A 19,774-nucleotide genomic window follows, 5' to 3' on the forward strand; every position below is an offset into this window, starting at 1 on the left:
GCAAGTCATTTAATCCTGTTTGCCTTAGTTTTCTCACCTGTAAAATGAGTAGGAAATGGAAATGGCAAACTGCTCCAGTATCTTTGCCAAGAAAACCACAAATGGGGTCACAAAGAGTCGGATACAACTGAAATGACTGAACAACAACAACATAGTACATTAAGGTCTACAAGACACTTTATTATAAGAACTTGTAGGCACAAGAGAATTAATGTGACTCAGGAGATAGCGCATCAGGGTCTAGAGTCAGGAAGATGTAAGCTCAACTTCTCCCTCAGGCACTTGTGTGAACATAGGCAAATCATTTAACCTTTCAGTGCCTCAGTTTCTTCATCTGTAAAATGAGACACTAATAGCATTCACCTTATAGCTTTGTTGTCAGTAGACCACATCAGATAATGTATGCGAAGTACTCCATGGGGCTTACAGTGATATATGAATAGGAACTATTATTATCATCATTTTATAGACAAGAAAACTGAGGCTCATCACATAGGTTCATACAACTAAAGGGTCATCCCACAGCTAGTATTAGAGCTAATTAGGATTAGGACTCAGAATGGAGTCTTCCAACATTAGGTCCAGTGCTCTTTCCACTTCATTAGCCTTTAAAGGCTAAACAGACTTGAGCAAAGAAGCAGAATTCAGCAGGGCAGACTTCTGACTCCAAGTCCAGTGGTCTTTCTCCTGTCCCACCCATACCTACCCTGCCCTACCATCTTAAGGATAATAAGAGCTAGCATTTATAGAGTACTTTAAGGTTTACAAAGAGCTCAAAAAATATTTATCCATCTCTGGAATAAACACACAATCCTCTTGTAGGTTTTCTAAGGGGATTTCTTGCTGGTAATTGTAGAGGAAAAGAGAGGGGAAAGTAACAAAATTACAAGATACCTTTTAAAAGATAACCCAGATCTTCTTTAAGAAAACCAGATGGAACTAGTCTTAGCTTCTCAAAGACATTCACTGACCTCTTTAATCTCTATCCTCCCATGAGTCAGCCTGGCCAAGGTTTTTCACTGGGCCCTTTTGATGATGGAGGGGCCACATTGATGGGTTTTCAGAGGGAATTGTTTCCTTCTGAATCAAATGCCCTCCATGTGTCTTTGCCCAGGAAGTAATTTCCAACAAAGATACACATGAAAACCCAGTCATTAATGCTCCTCTCAATATCAAAAGTAAATGGCAGGCTGGCCATAGTTAATTCTCTTTCTAAATACTCGTGAAGCAATTCAGCCAAATGTATTCTGTCTCCAGGAACTACAAAGATTATATCTATTCCTTCTTTCGTATGAAAACCCTTCAAATATCTAATGATGAGTATCATGGCTCCATATCTTCTCTGTTTCAGGCTAAACATCCCCTGGTCCATTATGACATGGTTTTCAGACCTCATTCCTAGTGTCCTTCCTCTGGATAGACTCTAGGTCATCAGTGACCCTCTTAAAATGTGGTATCAAGCACTGAATGTAACACTATTATGAAGGCTAATCCTTTTATACCTCCATCTGGCCCCCAATTCAAACCCTCCTTTTGTTCCCTTAGGCCCCCTGACCCTTACTTCACAACACTCAGTATGTGTCTTGACTAGCCTGGAACCATCCTGAGTAAGAATAATCCCTTTTCCACCTAACAGTCCTCTAAACCCTGGGCCCCATTTCAGTCAGTCTAGGCAAACTGGTAGATTTACTCCAGTATCCTGCCTGGGCCACTTCATCCCAGAATCAGGCTTCAGGTAAGAAGGCAACTCACCAGGATGGAGACACTTATAGGTCCCCGAATGATCCACCAGATGAATGGGTTGGCATTAATGTCCCAGCACCTAAAAGAAGCACACAGTTGAGGCTGGTGTAGATTGTTGTTATTGTATTTGTTGTCAGGGTAAGACAGATGAGGAAAGAATAGGTTTCATAGAATCGTAGATCTGGAATTGGAAGGCATCTGGATATGGATTAGAAGTCATCTACCCCAACCCCCTCATTATACAGCTGAGGGAATTGAGAACTGGTGAAGTTGAATGATTAGCCATAGCGACCAGAGCCAGGATTCGAATTTAGTTCTTGGGACAAGAAGGAAGGAAGGCAGGAAAGAATGAAGGAAGGAAAGAAAGCACCTACTATGTGCTGGGCACTCTGCTAAGCACTTTATAAATATTTCATTGGATCTTCACAACAACCCCGAGATAGGTACTATTATAAGCCCGCTTCACAGTTGAGGAAACTGAGGCGGAGGTTAAGTGACTTGTCGGGTCACCTAGCTGGTAAGTATCCGAGGCTGGATTTGAACTTATGTCTTCCAGACTCCGGGCCCAGTGCTCTAGCCATTGTGCTACCTAGCTGCAAGTTAATCAGTCTTTCCTTTACACCATGCTGTTTTCCCCAAATTGCTCTTCCATACCACCTGTGGAACGTTTCTGCGGCCCTGAGCTGGAAGCTGCAGTCAGCGTGGCAGTACCCCAAACACGGAGCTACTCTGCCTGTTCCTGTGGGCACTGGGAGCTTCCCAGCTGGAGAAACTAGAAGTCAGGGCTGAACGGCAGGCAGCATAGGGGAGGGAAGGAAACACTGGATTTGGGGTTAGGAAGATCTGGGTTCAAGTCTTATCTCTGACACTTACAAGCAATTGTTTAATTTTTCTCAGATTCTCTTTCCTTATCTGTAAAATGGGGATAATGATTACACCTTCCTCATGGGGTTCTCGTGAAAATCCAATAAGATTTCACAATCATCTTTTTTTTAATTATAGTATGTGATGGAAATGTTTGCTTTAGTTCATAAGTTTAAAACTAACTAAATAAATAAATGAAAAAAGAAAGATATATCTGGGGCCTTGACCTTGGCCCATCTGACCTCAGCTGGTACAGAAACTTCTTGGTTGGAGCGTTCCCCTGCTCCCTGAACCAGGGTAGGTTCTGTCAGGACCCAAGAACCTGGCTCAGTCGCAGCCCTTGATGGGGCCCAGAGAAACTGTTCACGGGCTGACTGCATTTCAGTGATGGGGACAGAGTCAAGATTTCTCCACAGCAGGTGTTCTCAAACTTTCTGATCATACCAGCACCTCCACTCCTATCTCCCCTTCCCTTGCCACCCTCCCAGATTGCCTCACATTCCCGCCCCTACACCCCCGCCACCCCTCCTACATCCCCAAAAGAATCCAAGGTTGGCCATTCAGTCACTGCCACTAACAAATAACTATGCCAACTGCAATGTCCCTCATGGCATCACAAGAATCTTAAAAGCCCAGATGGGGGAGGGAGGGGTGCAGAGGGAGGACTCAGTAGGAAATGGAGAAAACTAGCCTTTAGTTTATTAAAACCAGAGTCAGGCAAAATATTTATTAGAAGAGGTTTTTCTTTTTCCTTCTTCCAGTGGGTGGAAGGGAGAGAAAATAAATGTTTGTTTAATGAAAAATAAAATAGGATTAAGAAAAAAAACCAAACCATTGAATGACTATTTGAAGTCCTGCAATCCTGGCCCCCCTCTGGTATTACAGCCTATTTTAAAGATTAGCTAAGAAGGGAGATAATGAGAAGAGAGCCTGGGAATTGAAGGAAGGTGGTCCAGCCCATCATAGAACTCTGTCACCACTTCCAAACAAATTATTTGGAGTCTCACAGCTCATGTTTCCAAGGACATATTAGAGTTCTCCTATCTCCTAATATCTTCCTCCCTCATCCCTCCACCCAATTTGAGAAATATGGATCTCCTTTGAAACACCCATAAAGCTTCCTTTCTGAATGCCAAAGCATTGAGTTGTAGCAAGCATGATCCCTTTATCTCTTTTTCTCAAACACGGCTGATAGCTTACCCATCGTTTTCCAGCAAGCGCCGAGTGACTGCCCATGGTATAACAAAAACTGCTGGAGAACCTGGGAGTTAAAAAAAACAAAAAAACTCATTTCTCAATGATTTCAATGTTCCCTACAGTGAACAGATCAATGAGTTTCCCCATATGCATCTATGATTTTGCTTGTGTCTCTATAGTAAACCCCTTTGAATTTTCTGGTGACCTCTAAGCAAATTATTTCATAGATTATTGAACTGTCCTAACAGCTTGAATGGAGGGTTTGAGGGATCTGCCCTCCCATTATGCCCTGCTAGGGGCAGGAGTTCTTTTAAAACCTGGACCAGTCCTAGAAGGATCCCTAGTGCCTGCCCATAGTAAGGAATTAATAAATGTTTATCGATTGGTTGATAGATGTTTGATGAAGGGAGAGGTTTGGGGCCCCTTGGACAGTCAGGATTTCTCTGCTAGTGTGGATTGGAGAGGAATGTTAAACAGTGTAGGGAGCTAAGCCTTCTGAGTCAGAACTTGGCACTATCAAGGCCAAAATTACTGACATTATATGTAATATTATAATTTTATAATATATAAGATTTGTAAATATTATAATAGAACATGAAACTTTAAGGAATCTTAGAGCCTATTTAGTCCAATGCTCTCACTTTGTAACCAGGTAAAACTAAGGTCAGTCCTGTTAAGTGATTTTCCCAAGGTCACACAGGGAGTAATTAGCAGATCCAGGATTCAAATCCAGATCTTTGGAATCCAGATCCAGCATTTTTCCCACTATACAAAGCTAACTCCCTTGGGTTTGACCCCCATAGGGACCACCAAACTTTGGGTGGATTATAGATCCTGATAGATGGGATCTAGGGATCCGAGGTCATGCAGTCCAGCCTCTTCATTTTATAAATGAGGAAATTGAGGCCAGAAGGCTATAACTTGCCCAAGTTCACCACGGTAATAAGCCTCAAAGGTGGCATTTAAACCAAAGGCCTCTGACTCCAGAGCCAACTCTTTCCACTATAACAGGCTGCTTTCCTATTGTCACAGTTGTATTACGCCCTCCATATCCCTTCTCTTACCCCCATCAAATCCCACCACCTGTCCTGGACAGCTATTCTGAATAGGAATCCAGGGATTTGGGGAAAGATTATTGCCTGGTTTGGCACAACTTCTTCCCCATGCATGAAAACACAACTGAATATCAGAACTAACAACTATGAGTGATGGGGTCATTGGTTGTACTACTTTGGGACTTCTCTGACTTACTTCTCCACCCCACCCCCTTTTCAGCTTCCCATTATATTTTGTCTTTCCTCATTAGATTGTAAGCTTCTTGAGGGTAGGGACTGGTTTTTTTTATATCTGTATCTCCAGGGTTTAGCACAGTGCCTGGCACATAGTAGGTGCTTAATAACTGTTTATTGAATTGGATATGGCACTTTATATTTTTTGAAGCATTCATGTGCATAACTTTGTTGTTCAGTCATGTCTGATTCTGTAACCCCATTGGGGGTTTTCTTGGCAAAGATACAGAAGTGGTTTGCCATTTCCTTCTTCAGCTCATTTTACAGGTAAGGAAATTGAGGCAAAGAGGGTTAAGTGACTTGCCCGGGGTCACACAGCTAATAAGTGTCTGAGGCCAGATTTGAACTCTGGAAGAGGAGTCTTCATGCCTCCAGGCCCAGCACTCTATCCACTGTGCCACCTAGCTGCCCATAATTTTATATGCTCCTCTAACAATGTGAGGCAAGCAGGGCCTCAATTTTTTGCATGTTGTCTCTCCCAATGAGAATTTGAGCTCGCTGAAGACAGGGACTGTCTCATGCCTTTCTTCATAATCCTCAATGCTAAGCATAGTACCTGGCACATAGTAGGCACTTAATAAATGCTTGTTGGTTGACTGATTATATTATTATATTGTTCCTCCATATATTCTGCACTCCAAACAAAATGGATTCCTTGCCATCCTCATACATGTCTCACACTTTTCTGCCTGCAAACCTTTGTTTGCATGATTTCACATTTCTCAGAATGTTTTCTCCACTCTTTGGATGTTGAATTCCTCCTGGTCCTTTAAAGTTCAATTCAAATGCCACCTCTTCCAAGAAATCTTCCCTGACCCTTCCAAGTCAGTAATGACCATCCCTACTGTAAACCTCACAGAGCACTTTGTACCTCCCTTATTCATTTATCATGCACTATTCTGTATTGTATTTATTTGTGAGTGTGTCTATTTCCCTCCTAAAGTGTCAGTCCATGAAGGAAGTGACCATGTCCTAGCTAAACTTTGTATCTCTCTCAGCATCTAGTAAATGTTTTGCACATAGGAAATGTTAATAAACATTCACTGAATTTAGAATTTCATTAGAATTTAGATGAAATTTTGCATGAAAGAACAGTGCGAACGTGTTTGAGGAGGTCAATTGCAACTGGCTCTGAAAGTCTGGAGAAAAAGTTATAGAATCTCTGAGCTAGTATAGGCCTTAGAGATTGACAAGTCCAATCTCCTCCTTTTACAGATGGGGAAACTGAGGCTCATAGACATTAATTGACTTCCTAAGATCACCTAGGTGGTTAGCAACAGAGCTGAGACTAGAACCAGGATCTCCTGACTTCTAGGCCAGTGCTATTTTCATTCAACCACCTGGCTGACATTTTATTGTTGCAGGGAAACATACCCCATCCAAAGATGATAAAGTATTGGAGAACCTTCTTTTCTGAGAAGAAGGAGATGACCAGAAGGGTATGCAGATAGAGGCCTTCTACCAGCAGCCAGCTGTAGTTGGTCAAGATACAGTACTGAAAGAAGGTCATGAGGGTTTTACAGCCAACCTGAGGAGACATAAAGACAAGTTGAGCCATTGCCAAGTGAAGGAAGTCATGGCAGAGAGGCTGGTCCAGCTCTAGATGGAGTCTGGGTCTCTTCTGGACCTTATCTACTCTTCTGTCAAATTCTCATTGGTGGAAAGACCAGGGTAGAAAAGAGTTCTGGAGTGTAGACTTCCCATAAACCCAATAACCCCACTGTCAGACCAAGAACTGTATGTGGAAGCTCGTTAGCTACAGAGTGAGAAGATAAAGAATCACAGAACCATGGAATGAGAGAACTAGAAGGGAAATAGGAGAAAGATGAAAGGAAATATTGATTTGGTTAGGGATAATTGATTACAACTAAGTCACTTTGCAGATACAGGAAAATGCACGGTTCCCCTGGGGAGGGAAAGTAATAACAGGGGCCACATGTGGCCCTCTAGGTTCTCAAGTGCAGCCCTTTGACTGAATCCAAACTTCACAGAACAAATCCCCTTAATAAAAGGATTTGTTCTGTAAAACTTGGACTCAGTCAAAAGGCCACACCCAAGGACCTAGAAGGCCACATGTGGCCCCCTGACCCCACCCCTGACCAATGTCTCACAGGTAAAGGCAGAGCTATGGAATACAGATCAGTTCAGTGCTTTTTCCTCTACCATTCTGAGTGGCTTTTGCTCAGGGAACTGTCTAACTAGTAGGGACAACATAGTCCTGACCCTAGAGGAGTCCCCAGTTGATAAGAGAGGCCAATCCTCATCCCCAAGAAACTTCTAGTCTCACAGGGGCCTCAGGACAAGCATATGTGAAAAGGACTAACAATAATAGGTAAGAAAAATAAAGAGATCAGTGCAGATTCATATATCTGTTAAACTACATGGGCATATGATCAACGTTGGGGGGGAATGAGTGAGTGTTAGGATCAGGGGTATGTTTTGAACAATTTTTCAAAAACAAACAAACAAAAACCTTGAGGCAAATCAGTATTTTCTTTCATCTTTTCTCAGAAAATTGTGTTAACAATAAACTTTGGAATGTCAGTGTTGGGGTTAAAAACCTCTAGATTTTATCTTTTATAAGTCTGAGAATAATAATAATTATAATCATTATTCATATTTAAGTACCACTTAAAATTTGCAAAGTACTTTATTTACATTATCGCATTTTATAAAGGAAAATAGGCAAAGGATCAAGAAAGTCCAGAATGAAATGGAAAGAAAGAAGGATTGGATCTCATGGACTTGAACTCAGGTCAGTGAATTTGAAAGACAGAGGACTAATAGTTATTCCATGTGCCCGTAGGCACATGGAGGACCTGACTTGTTTACCAACTATGAGTGCTTGGCTTAGTGGGGATGGAGCAGAATATTCCCTGGAAGTAGATATGAATAGTAAAATATAAAATTTGGGAATTTGGCAACAGAGCCATTTTGATACAGTAAGATTTCAAAAAAATTAGGGTCCAGGAAGATAAGAGTTGAACTGAGGAAGAGGGATTAGCGGATTATCAAATTATCCTTTGCTTTTATTTCATATTTTGGTCTTGCAGGCCAGAAGTGTCAAACATACCATTCTTAGGCCACATCCAACATTCCTGGGTGCAGTCCAAACCAGATTAAAATATTTAACAAAACAAATAAAAATACAATAAAACATAGATAATATTAATGTATAGTTTTCTAAGTTAATGCACAGCCTGCAAGGTTCCTTATATATGGCTTGATATCCCCCATTTCTATTTGAGTTTGGCATCATTGATGTAGGCCTCTGTCCCTTTCAGGGGCCAGTCCTTCCTTCAGACACAAGCCAGAACTCCATTGGTTTACCGTATGTTCATCACAGTAGGCAATGTCATTGGAGGAGAACAGCACTGCATCTTTGATGAGGTTGGACAAGGCCCTCAGGATAAAGGACACAAACAGGTGCATGTGGATGTAGTTGCGGGTACAGTGGAGTTTCCTGTGATAGAGGAAATCAACTCTTAGGGCTGGAAGGAAACATAGACACTACCAAATCCAACTTTCTCATTTTATAGAGGAGGAAATTGAGGCCCAAAGAGGGGAAATGATTTGTCTGAGGTCAAGGAGTTATTTAGCGGAATAACCAAGGACACCCGACTCCCAGTACTATGTTCTTTCCTCTTTCTCCATGCTGCTTCCATAAAAAAAGATGCTAGTGAGAGTCAACTAGCAAACCCTGGTTTATTCCAACAGTACTATAACTCCTAATTTATATATCATTTCTCTCCCTTAAAAGTCTAAAGTGCTTTGATATCTTTTATTTTCTGCCTAGTTGGGGGGGGAGGGGGAGACAGAGATTATTTTCCCAATTTGAAAGGTGGCAAAACTGTGGCCCCATGGGGCAGCTAGGTGGTGCAGTGGATAGAGCACCGACCCTGGAGTCAGGAGGAGCTGAGTTCAAATCCAGCCACAGACACATAATATTCCCTGGCTGTGTGACTCTGGGCAATCACTCAACCCCAACTGCCTCACAAAAACAAAAACAAAACAAAACAAACAAACAAACAAAAAAAACACCACCGTGGCCCAAGGAGAGCAAATGACCTTTCAAGATCATATAATGAGTCAGTTGGATCTGGGGCTAAAACCCAAGTATCCTGTTTCCCAAGGCCAAGGTTCTAACACCAAACTCCTCTGGTCTGAATCTGGAAACAGGAAAGAAATGAGAGAAGAGAACCTCAAGGAGAAAAGTGGTATTCTGAGGGACTGATCTTATGATGTATATGACTATATATGACTCTGAGGCCCTTCAGGAATCCCAGGATCTCCCATCCATCCCCAGAATCATTGTTCCTACCCAGACTTTAGAAAAGAAGATTGTAAGGTAACTGAGTAAAGGAACCATGTCCTAGATTGATCAAAGGGAAAGCTCTCTTCCTGAATGTTCATTAAAGGAAAGGCCTTCTGAGCTCTAGAGATCTCTTACAACCAAAGCAAATGTATTCTGATTCTTCCATTTGCTGATTACCATTACAAAATGAGGAGGGAAAGAGGCCATCCACAACTTGACTAATATAAAACAGGAGGAAAATTCTATTCAGATTCAGACAGAGGCCATTAAATAACTTGTTGGGGGTAAAGCAGATTTTTCCTTCCTGATTTAAATTAGCTTCCTTCAACATTCAAGTGAGTTGGTGGCTGGAAGGGATTTGAATGGCAGGGAGAAGCCAATTTGTAATTAAATATTTGTTAAAGATATCACACAAAGCTCCATATGGGCAATTAAGAGACAACTGTGTAGCCCAACTAGTCTCTCTCTCTCTCTCTTTCTCTCTCTCTCTCTCTCTCTCTCTCTCTCTCTCTCTCTCTCTCTCTCTCTCTCTCTCTCTCTCTCTCTCTCTTTCTCTCTCTCCCCTCCCAGACCCCCCTTCCCACTCCTCCCACTCTCCTACCCCCTTCACCCTCCACCCCCTAACTCTTAAAGCAGCTTCTCAAAAAAGACACAGTAATGCATTGTTGGTGAAGGTAAAATTGTGCCCACCCATTCCAGAAAACAATTTAGAATTACATTAGGAAAGTTACCTAACTGTCCTTTCCTTTGACTGGGCAAACCTGCTGAGGGGAGCATGTATCACTAACTTTGTTCGAGACAGGAAGGTCCGATACTTACCAAAATATTTAAAGCAGCACTTTTTGTAGTAGCAAAAAACTTGGAAATAAGGTGAGTACCCATCAGTTGGGGAATGTCTGAACAAGTTAAAGTGAATGTAATGGAGTACTACTGGGCCATAAGAAACAATGGCTATGAGGAATTCAGAGAAACATGAGGAGCCAGTGGGAGGTAAGCAGAACTAGGAAAACGATGTAAACAGAAACTATAGTAATAGAAATGAAAACAACACTAAGGCAGCTGAACTCAGGTTAAGGGTAACAATTAGTAGTGATTGCCTAGTGATAAGATATGGGGAAATTACTTCTGTCAAATGAAATCAATGTTTTTGGTTGGTTTTCATAGTTTTAGAAAGGACCTTAGAAATCATCTAGCCCAACCCCCTCATTTTACAAATAGGGAAACTGAGGCCAGGGAAGGTTAAGTGATTTTGCCGAGGTCACAGAAGTAGTGAGTGGCAGAGCCAGGACTAGCCATATCCTCTGGCCCTAAACTCAGGACTCTGTTCCACTATATCAACAGGCTTTGCTTTTCTTTGTGACAAAGGAGGGTTTTATGTAGCAGCAGTAGGAGGGATATTGAGATATATCTGTGATAGGAAAGGAAAAAAGCATCAAGAATGAGATTGCTTTTTTTTTTTTAATCAGCCCAAGGTCAGTGCCCACCGAAGGCTGCCAGAAGTTGAAGATTGGCCGTGTCTCCTCACCTGAAGGCAATGAGAATTCCCAGAGCAATGAAGAGCATCACCAAGGAGATGCTGTAGCCCACAGTGTACAAGACTTTCAGCTTCAATAAGGAGGAATACTGAAAGGAGAAACAAACAGAAGTGAGCCCCATTCCTATTACCTGAAACAACTTCTTCCTGCCTGTTTTTCCATCCCATGCTCCTTCCCCTCTTTCAAAATCCACCTTTTCCAGGAAGTCTTCCCTGACTACTCCTGTCCTTCCCCAAACTCCAAGTCACAGAACCACAGAATTCTTAGAAGGATCTTCAGAGGGCAACATGTCTAATCTCCCACATAATCAGAACCTCCACCCCCCCCCCCACTACTATATCCCTGACAGATGGGATCCATTTTCAGCTTGAATATTTCCAGTGATGGGGAGATCATGGCTCCATGAGGAAGTCCAGTCTATTGTTTATTGTTCAGTCATTTCAGTTGTGTCTGACTCTTCGTGACCCCATTTTGGGGCTTTCTTGGCAAAGATATTGGAGTGGTTTGCCATTTCCTTCTCCAGTCATTTTACAAATGAGGAAATGGAGACAAACAGGGTTAAGTGACTTGCCCAGTATCAACAGCTAGTAAGTATCTGAGACCAGATTTGAACTTTTGAAGATGAGTCTTTCTGATTCCAAACCCAGTGTTCTATTCACTGCACCACCTAGCTTCCCATTATTAGTTTTAACTCACCTGAAAAAAAATTTCTCCAAGGTAAATTAACTGTACATTTGATAAGCACTCCTTCTACCTCTTCATTTAAGTCACTGATAAAATGTTGAACAGAAAAAGATCATTCTATGATATATCCCTTGCAGGATTAAGCTGAAGAAAATGAGGTGGCTCCTCCATCATTAAGTACTGAGGATGAGGGTATATTTGGAAGCAGGCCTCTTGTCTCATCCCCAGTAATACTTTCTTTTTTTTTTTAATGGTAATTTTTATTTATTATTTTGTTTTCAACATTTACTTCCACAAGATTTTGGGTTCCAAATTTTCATCCCATCTCACCCCTCCCCCCACCCCTATATGGCATGCATTCTGAATACCCCTTCCCCTAGTCTGCCTTCCCTTCTATCTCTCCATCCCTTCTCTCATCCCCTTTCCCTTCAATTTTCCTATAGGGCAGGATGGATTTCTGTACCCCATTTCCCGTATTTATTATTTCCCAGTTCCATGTGAAAACATTTTTTTTAAACATGTGTTTTTAAAACTCCGGGTTTCAAATTTTCTCCCTTCCTCCCTCCCCACCCACCCCCATTGATAAGGCAAGCAACTAAATATAGGTTATATATGTGCAGTTATGCAAAACACTTCCATAGTAGACATGCTGTGAAATACTAACTTTATTTCCCTTAATCCTATCCCACCCCCCCATTTATTCTACTCTTTCTTTTGACCCTGTCCCTCCTCAGAAGTACTTGCTTCTGATTACCCCCTTTCCCAGTCTGCCCTCCTCTCTATCATCCCCCTACTCTCTTGTCCCCTTCCCCCTCCTCCATTTTCCTGTAGGGTAAGACAGATTTCCATACCCAATAGAGTGTGTATGTTATTCCCTCCTTAAGTCAACATCTATGAGAATAAGATTCACTCATTCCCTCTCACCTTTCCCTGTTTTCCCTCCACTGTAAGAGCCTTTTCATTTCTGTTGTTTTTTTTTGAGATAATTTACCCCATTCTACCTCTCCCTTTCTCCTTCTCCTAGTATAATCCTCTCTCACCCCTTAATTTTATTCTCCAGATATGACTCCTTCATTTTCAACTCACCCTGTGCCCTCTATCTATCTATCTATATATATGTACATATAATTTTTTTCCCCTCCAACTACCCTAATACTGACAAATGTCTTATGAGTTACAAATATCATCTTTCCATGCAGGAATATAACCAATTCAATCTTAATAAGTCTCTTACGATTTTCTCTTTCCTGTTTACCTCTTCATGTTCCACCCATATTCCACTTGAGTGTTGTATTTGAAAATCAAATTTTCTATTCAGCTCTGGTCTTTTCATCAAGAACGCTTGAAAGTCCTCTATTTCACTGAATGACTATTTTTTCCCCTGAAGGGGATTATACTCAGTTTTGCTGGGTAGGTGATTCTTGGTTGTAATCCTATCTCCTTTGCCCTCTGGAATATCATATTCCATGCCCTGCAGTCCCTTAATGTAGAAGCAGCTAAATCTTGTGTTATCCTGATTGTGCTTCCACAATACTTGAATTGTTTCTTTCTGGCCGCTTGTAATATTTTCTCCTTGACCTGGGAACTCTGGAATTTGACTACAATATTCCTAGGAGTTTTCCTTTGAGGATCTCTTTCAGGAGGAGATCGGTGGATTCTTTCAATTTCTATTTTGCCCTCTGGTTCTAAAATATCAAGGCAGTTTTCCTGGACAATTTCTTGAAAGATGATGTCTAGGCTCTTTTTTTGATCATGGCTTTCAGATAGTCCAATAATTTTTAAATGATCTCTCCTGGATCTATTTTCCAGGTCAGCTGTTTTTCCAATGAGATATTTCACATTGTTTTCTAATTTTTCATTCTTTTGGATTTGTTTTACAGTGTCTTGATTTCTCATAAAGTCACTAGCTTCCAAATGCTCTATTCTAATTTTTAAGGAAGTATTTTCTTCAGTAATCTTTTGGACTTCCTTTTCCATTTGGCCAATTTTGCTTTTTAGGGCATTCTTCTTCTCATTGGCTTTTTGGACCTCTTCTGCCATTTGGGTTAGGCTATTTTTTAAGGTGTTATTTTCTTCACTATTTTTTTGAGTCTTCTTTAGTAAGCTGTTGACTTGTTTCTCATGATTTTCTTGCAAAACTCTCAGTTTTTCCTCTACTTCTCTTACTTGCTTCTCAAAATCCCTTTTGAGCTCTTCCAAGGCCTGGGACTGATTCATATTCTTCTTGGAGGCTTTGGATGTAGAAGCTTTGGCTTTGTCGTCTTCTTCTGGTTGTATGTTTTGATCTTCTTTGTCACCAAAGTAAGATAATATAATCTCACTCTTTTTGCGAGGTTTGCTCATGATCCCAGCCAATTACTTGAGTTTTAAACTCTTTGTTAAGGTAAGAGTCTGCTTCAAATGTAGAGAATGTATTGTCCCAAGCTTTGGGGGTTTTGTGCAGCTGTGTTCAGAGATACTTCTAGGGACCTGAAAATTTTCAGTTCTTCCAAGGTGCTACGAAAAGGGACAAGGTGTTTTCTCTCCACCACCACAACAAGCTCCACCGCACCAATGCTCCTTCTTGCTCCAGGACTGCCCCTCAGAACTGTGACCCAGATCCAAGCACGTGCAAAGCAAGAGATTCCTGCCTCAGCACTGGCAAAGAGATCCCTGCAATCTCCCTCTGATCAGCCACTCAATTCCCCCTCAGTCTGTGGGCCGGAAGCTCAGGAAACAGCTGTGGCCCCAGGGGTGGCTGAGACCTAGCTCCTTCTCTCACCGCAGTCACAGACTTTTCCCACTGACGTTCTAGGTTGTCTTTGGCTTCGTGGGTTGAGAAGTCTGGAAACCACCACAGCTGCCCGCAATTCAGTCCTCTGAGCCCTGCTCCAGGTTTGCTGCGGCCTGAGCGCCCAAGCCGAGCTACGCTCCTCTCCCTACCCAGCACGATATGCCTTTCTGATCAACCATTCAGGCTATCTTTGGCTGGAAATTTGTTTCACTTTATCTTTTTGTGGGTTCTGCTGCTTTAGAATTTGTTTAGAGCCGAATTTGAACTCAGGAACTCCTGACTTCAAGGCTGGTGCTCTAATCATTGCGCCACCTAGCTGCCCCTTTGTTTCTTGTCTTTAATAGTTACTTTTACATCTATTATGTCATCTAGTCCAGAGAATAACCCTAGAGTGAGAGATAGGTAAGGTTAATACTGTTAATACGGATTCTGATTTCTATCCCACTGTTAGTTCCATCCTCCTGCTCTGTCTCTCCCTAGCCCTAATGGTCTCATTACTGGCCTTATACTGTATAGCAGATCCTTAGTCCATGGTGCTGAATGCCTCACTTACCCGCTCATCATTGCTGGTGTCATTCACATCATACCCACAGGCAGTATCAGTTCTGAGGAAGGTTTCAGACCAGCCATCTTGAGTACAGTTTCGAAATACATTACCTGCAGGTATAAAATATCCCATAGGGGTAGGAAGTTAAGAGTCACAACTCCTAGGTTTCCCCTTGACAATTATCTTAAGGTAAGCACTAGGGCACTTTGCTTTGATCATTATTTCCTTTGTTTCTTTTTTTTTTTTTTGGTGAGGCAATCAGAGTTAAGTGACTTGCCTAGGGTCACACAGCTAGCAAGTGTCATGGGTCTGAGACTGGATTTGAACTCAGGTCCTCCTGACTCCAAGGCCAGAGCGCTATCCACTGCACCACCTAGCTGCCCATTTGTTTCTTATTTTTAACACTACAACCGACTCCTAATTATCTGTGGTGACTATACACAGAAAGAGCCTGGCCAAAGACCAGGCCCTCCCCTAAACCATGACATCACCAAGGTTAGTGTTTACCTCTGCTCCTCTATCACTGACTCCAACCCTTCTGAGACCTCACTCCTTCCCTGAACCTCCTCCACAATTACCCCATCCCTGACTCTCATGTCTCTTCCCAAAGAGCCTTGGTCTCAGCAGTCAGTGTTGCAAAGCAATTTAATATATCTCAGTCTCCTCATCCGTAAAATGAAGATTAGATTAAAGGATCTCTAAGACCTTTTCAGCTCTAACTTATGATAGTAAGTCACTTGTCTAAAGCCATATAACTAGTTAGTGGCAGAGACAAGACAAACCCCAGGTTTTGTGACTCCTGGTTAAAGAAGTTCATGAGGTACATTGTGCTATATAGGAGTCAAGAGATCTGGGTCCAATCTTGGCTCTGCCATTGATTAGCTGGCAAGGGTTGGACTTTATTATCTCTAAGGGCCTTTTTGTTCCTGAAATTTGAAGATTTGGGGATTCCAACAAATTAATCCCTTAAATTCATTAGGGTTAACTCCTTTACAAGGGTAATTACCTTTATATTTCTATCTACCTAGAAACAAAACCCAAAGGAACTTCCATAACACCCTTTAGCATACCATTTTGGTACCTCAGAATCCTTTAAGGAAATTCTTCCTAATGTTTAAACTCACATCCTGGTCTCCTTCCTTGATTTATTTGAACACTTTCCATCTATTATTCTATTGGCCCACTTATCATTATTTATCTGGGTTTTCCAGAAAGTGATTTAGAGGGATAGAAATTCCTATAAGGATATTCCTTGTCATTTCTCTATAGAGAACCTATCAGTAGAAAATTTCTTCTCCTGAACTCCTGAGGGTGTTATTAATTCCACTGTAGAGTTGGATAGGGAGAATTGGACAAGAAAAGATAATCTTCTGAAGAAGCTATTATCAAAAAATTGAAAATAGATTTCAGGGATGGTTTCAGAAAAACCTGAGAAGATTTGTATGAACTGATGCAAAATGAAATGAATGGAACCAGGAAAACAATTATACAATAACAATAACATTGTAAAGACAAAACTTTTAAAGACTTAGGAACTCTGATCAATGCAATGACCAACCACAATCAAAGAGTACTCATGATGAAACATAGTATGCACCTCCAGATAAAGCTGATGGACTCAGAATTCAGACTGAGACATACATACATGCACACAAAAACATATACATATGGATGAGGCTAATTTGGGAATTTGTTTTGCATGAGTAGACATGTTTGTAATGAGTTTTGTTTTAATTGCTTTCTCAGTGGGATGGAGGAGATGTAGGAGATAATGTGGATCTGAAAAGAAAAGAAAATTGAACTTTTTAAAGGAAAAAAAAAGACAAGAGATTGCAGACTTTTGGCTAAGATAGCTGCCTGAATGGAGGCAGACAGCTCTGCTCCCACACATCTATTCCAGCAAAAATCCAAAATTTGTACTAGACTGAAAAATAATAAAGAAATTTAATGAGAAACTATAATGACTGAGTTCTTCTATCCCCAGAATGGCATAAAAAAACCAGTCAGGAGCCCAAAAGCAATAGGAAAAGGGGCTACCAGGAAAGCCCCTGTCAGCACAGGCAAGCAAATTGTCAGCTTCCCAGAGCACTCCAAGTTGAGCCAGAAACTTGGAGCCTATAGGACTGTGTGTCCCGAGGCTCAAAAGCACAGGGATCCCTTGAGAAATTCTCAGGGGATTCAGAAAACGAAAATAGGAATCAGGAGTCCCCAGAGTGATCTGACACTGAACCTCAAGGAAAAGCAGTGAGTAGTACAGCAAGACTCCGACTGGGAAAGGTCCAGGAGGCTACTCTGCTCTGAGACACCATGGGGTAGGAGGTGGCAAAGTTGAAGACCCAGTGCTCAACCTCAAAGATACAGGGGGTCCTAATTCTGAGAAACAAATACCAAAAATTGTTCTAGATAGATACACGTGTAGAAAGGAGGAAGAAGAGGGTGAAACTTGCTATTTCTCATAATTGGGATACATGAGAAGGGGATGTGAACATGGAAGTAGGGGTGAGGAGGGTAGGCCTCCAAAGAACCTCCTTCTGATCTTAACTAGGCCAAAGAGGGTTTAACACATACAGACACACACAGGCTTTAAGAATCTGGAGTAGAGTGGTTTTTCCCTTTTGTTCTGATTCTTCTTTTACAATGTGACTAATGTGGAAATATGTTTAATATGGTCGTACATGTTTAACCTATATAAGATTGCTTTCCATCTTGGGGAGGGGAGAGGAGAGAGAAGGAGGGAGAAAAATTAGAATTCAAAATCTTATAAAAGTGAATGTTGAAAACTATCTTTACATGCAGTTGGAAAAAATACAATACTATTAAGTGGGGAAAAAGAATTTGGAGTAGAAACACATCAAATTCAACAGAGAAACAAGAGGGAATGGGGGAGAATAGGGTGGGGAAAGCAAAAGGATAATATTAAGGAGAGAATAGTCATAAGAAAAACAAACTTACAGATCCTGAAGGAGGGAATTAAAAGAGAACAAAAGAACTAAAGTCTATGAAGGTTTTTGTACAAATAAAACAAATGTAACCAAGATCAGAAGGAGAGCAGAAATTTGAGGGGAAATTTATAGACAGTTCATCAGATAAAGGTCTCATATCTAAAATATATAAAGAATTTTGTCAAGTCTATAAGAATATGAGTCATTTTATAATTGATAAATGGTCAAAGGATATGAATAGACATGAAAAATGCTCTAAATCATTATTGATTAAAGAAATATAGATTGAAACAACCTTGAGATATCATTTTACACCTACCAGATTGGCTAAAATGATAGAAGAGGAAAGTGACAAATGTTAGAGAGGCTGTGGAAAAACTGGTGAATTCATTGGTGGATTCAACAATTTGTTGTTGGTGAAATTGTGAACTGATCCAACTATTTTGGAGAGCTATGTGGAATTATGCCCAAAGAGTTATTAAACTGCCTATACCTTTCAACCCAGCAATATCTCCACTTGATTTATTTCCAAAGATGATAAAGGAAAAAGGAAAAGAATCTATGTGTTCTAAAATGTTTATAACCTCTTTCTTTGTGGTGGCAAAGAAATGGAAATTGCAAGGATGCCCATCAGGTGGTATAGGATTGTGATAGAATACTATTGTGCTATAAGAAATGATGAGCTCAACAATTTTAGAAAAACATGGAAAGACTTGCACAAAATAATGAAAAGTGAAATGAGCAGAAGCAAGAGAACATTATACACAGTAACAGCAATATTGTTTTAAAAATGACTTTGAATGAATAACTTGTTTTGTCTATTATAAATACCCAAATTAACTACAAAAGACATATGAAGAGTCTATCTGCATCCAGAGAAAGAACTGATAAATAGAAGTATGTATGGAATAATTTTACATGTATGTATACACACACACGCACACACACACACCCCTATTTGTGTCTAATGGTAGCCATCTCCAGGCTGAGAGGGGGGAGGGAAGAAAAAAAATGGAAGAAATAAATCTACATGATAATTTTGTTGTATATTTGAAAGGAATAGCAAGTTGTACATAGATATGCAGTTTCATATACCTCTAGGCCACATGTAGCCTGCTAGGTCCTTGGGTGCAGCCTTTTGACTGAGTCCAAATTTTACAGAAGAAATCCTTTTTTGTTTTTGCTTTTGTTTTTGTTTTGTTTTAATAAATCCTTTTATTAAGGGGGGTGGGGAATTTGTTCTGTGAAGTTTAGATTCAGTCAAACGGCCAACTTGAGGACCTAGAGGGCCACATGTGGCCTCGAGGCTGCAGGTTCCCTTCCTTGGATAAAAGAGCTGATTTCAGAGAATCCTAGGAAGTATGAACTGGTACAGAGTAAAGGGAACATAACTGGGAGAACAATTATACAAGGAAAACAACTTTGAAAGACTTAAGAACTCTGATCAATGTGACCAACTCCAGCGTCTCCAGATGATTTAGAATGAAGTATGTCATATATGTATTCATCTCCTGACAGAGACCTGATGGATTTAAGATGCAGAGACATATATTTTTAGACATGGCCACTATGCAGATTCATTTTGCTTGACTAGATTTATTTGTAAGGAGGATTTTTCCCCTTCTGTTTTCACTGGGGTGAGGGGAAAGGGGGACTAGCAATAGTGATGTTAACAAATAGGGTCTTTGCAAGATTTTTTAAATAGAAAAGAACAGGGAAAATGCTCAAAAAGAAGCACAAGCAAGTGGGACAGTTTTGAAAGAAATGTATGAAATATTTGTGAGTGTGTATTTGTGCCTATGTGTATGAGAGAGAGAAAGAGAGAGAAAGAGAGAGAGAGAAAGAAAGAAAGAAAGAAAGAAAGAAAGAAAGAAAGAAAGAAAGA

At 40.8% G+C, this 19,774-nt stretch overlaps 1 protein-coding gene across 1 annotated transcript in view; it reads right to left on the reverse strand.

The window, feature by feature from the left end:
* The window catches only part of SCTR (secretin receptor), a 77,754-nt gene that overhangs the window by 11,031 nt on the left and 46,949 nt on the right, over positions 1-19,774 (reverse strand). Inside the window, exons 4-9 of the mRNA XM_027854678.1 lie at positions 14,954-15,057; positions 10,934-11,031; positions 8,424-8,556; positions 6,468-6,621; positions 3,808-3,868; positions 1,753-1,822 (exon numbers count right to left, since the gene is read on the reverse strand). Coding sequence (XP_027710479.1) covers positions 1,753-1,822; positions 3,808-3,868; positions 6,468-6,621; positions 8,424-8,556; positions 10,934-11,031; positions 14,954-15,057 — 620 coding nt within the window. The remainder of the gene's footprint in view (positions 1-1,752; positions 1,823-3,807; positions 3,869-6,467; positions 6,622-8,423; positions 8,557-10,933; positions 11,032-14,953; positions 15,058-19,774) is intronic.

This window comes from Vombatus ursinus, unplaced genomic scaffold (genome assembly GCF_900497805.2).
Source record: "Vombatus ursinus unplaced genomic scaffold, bare-nosed wombat genome assembly UNPS02010548.1, whole genome shotgun sequence".
NCBI lineage: Eukaryota > Metazoa > Chordata > Mammalia > Diprotodontia > Vombatidae > Vombatus > Vombatus ursinus.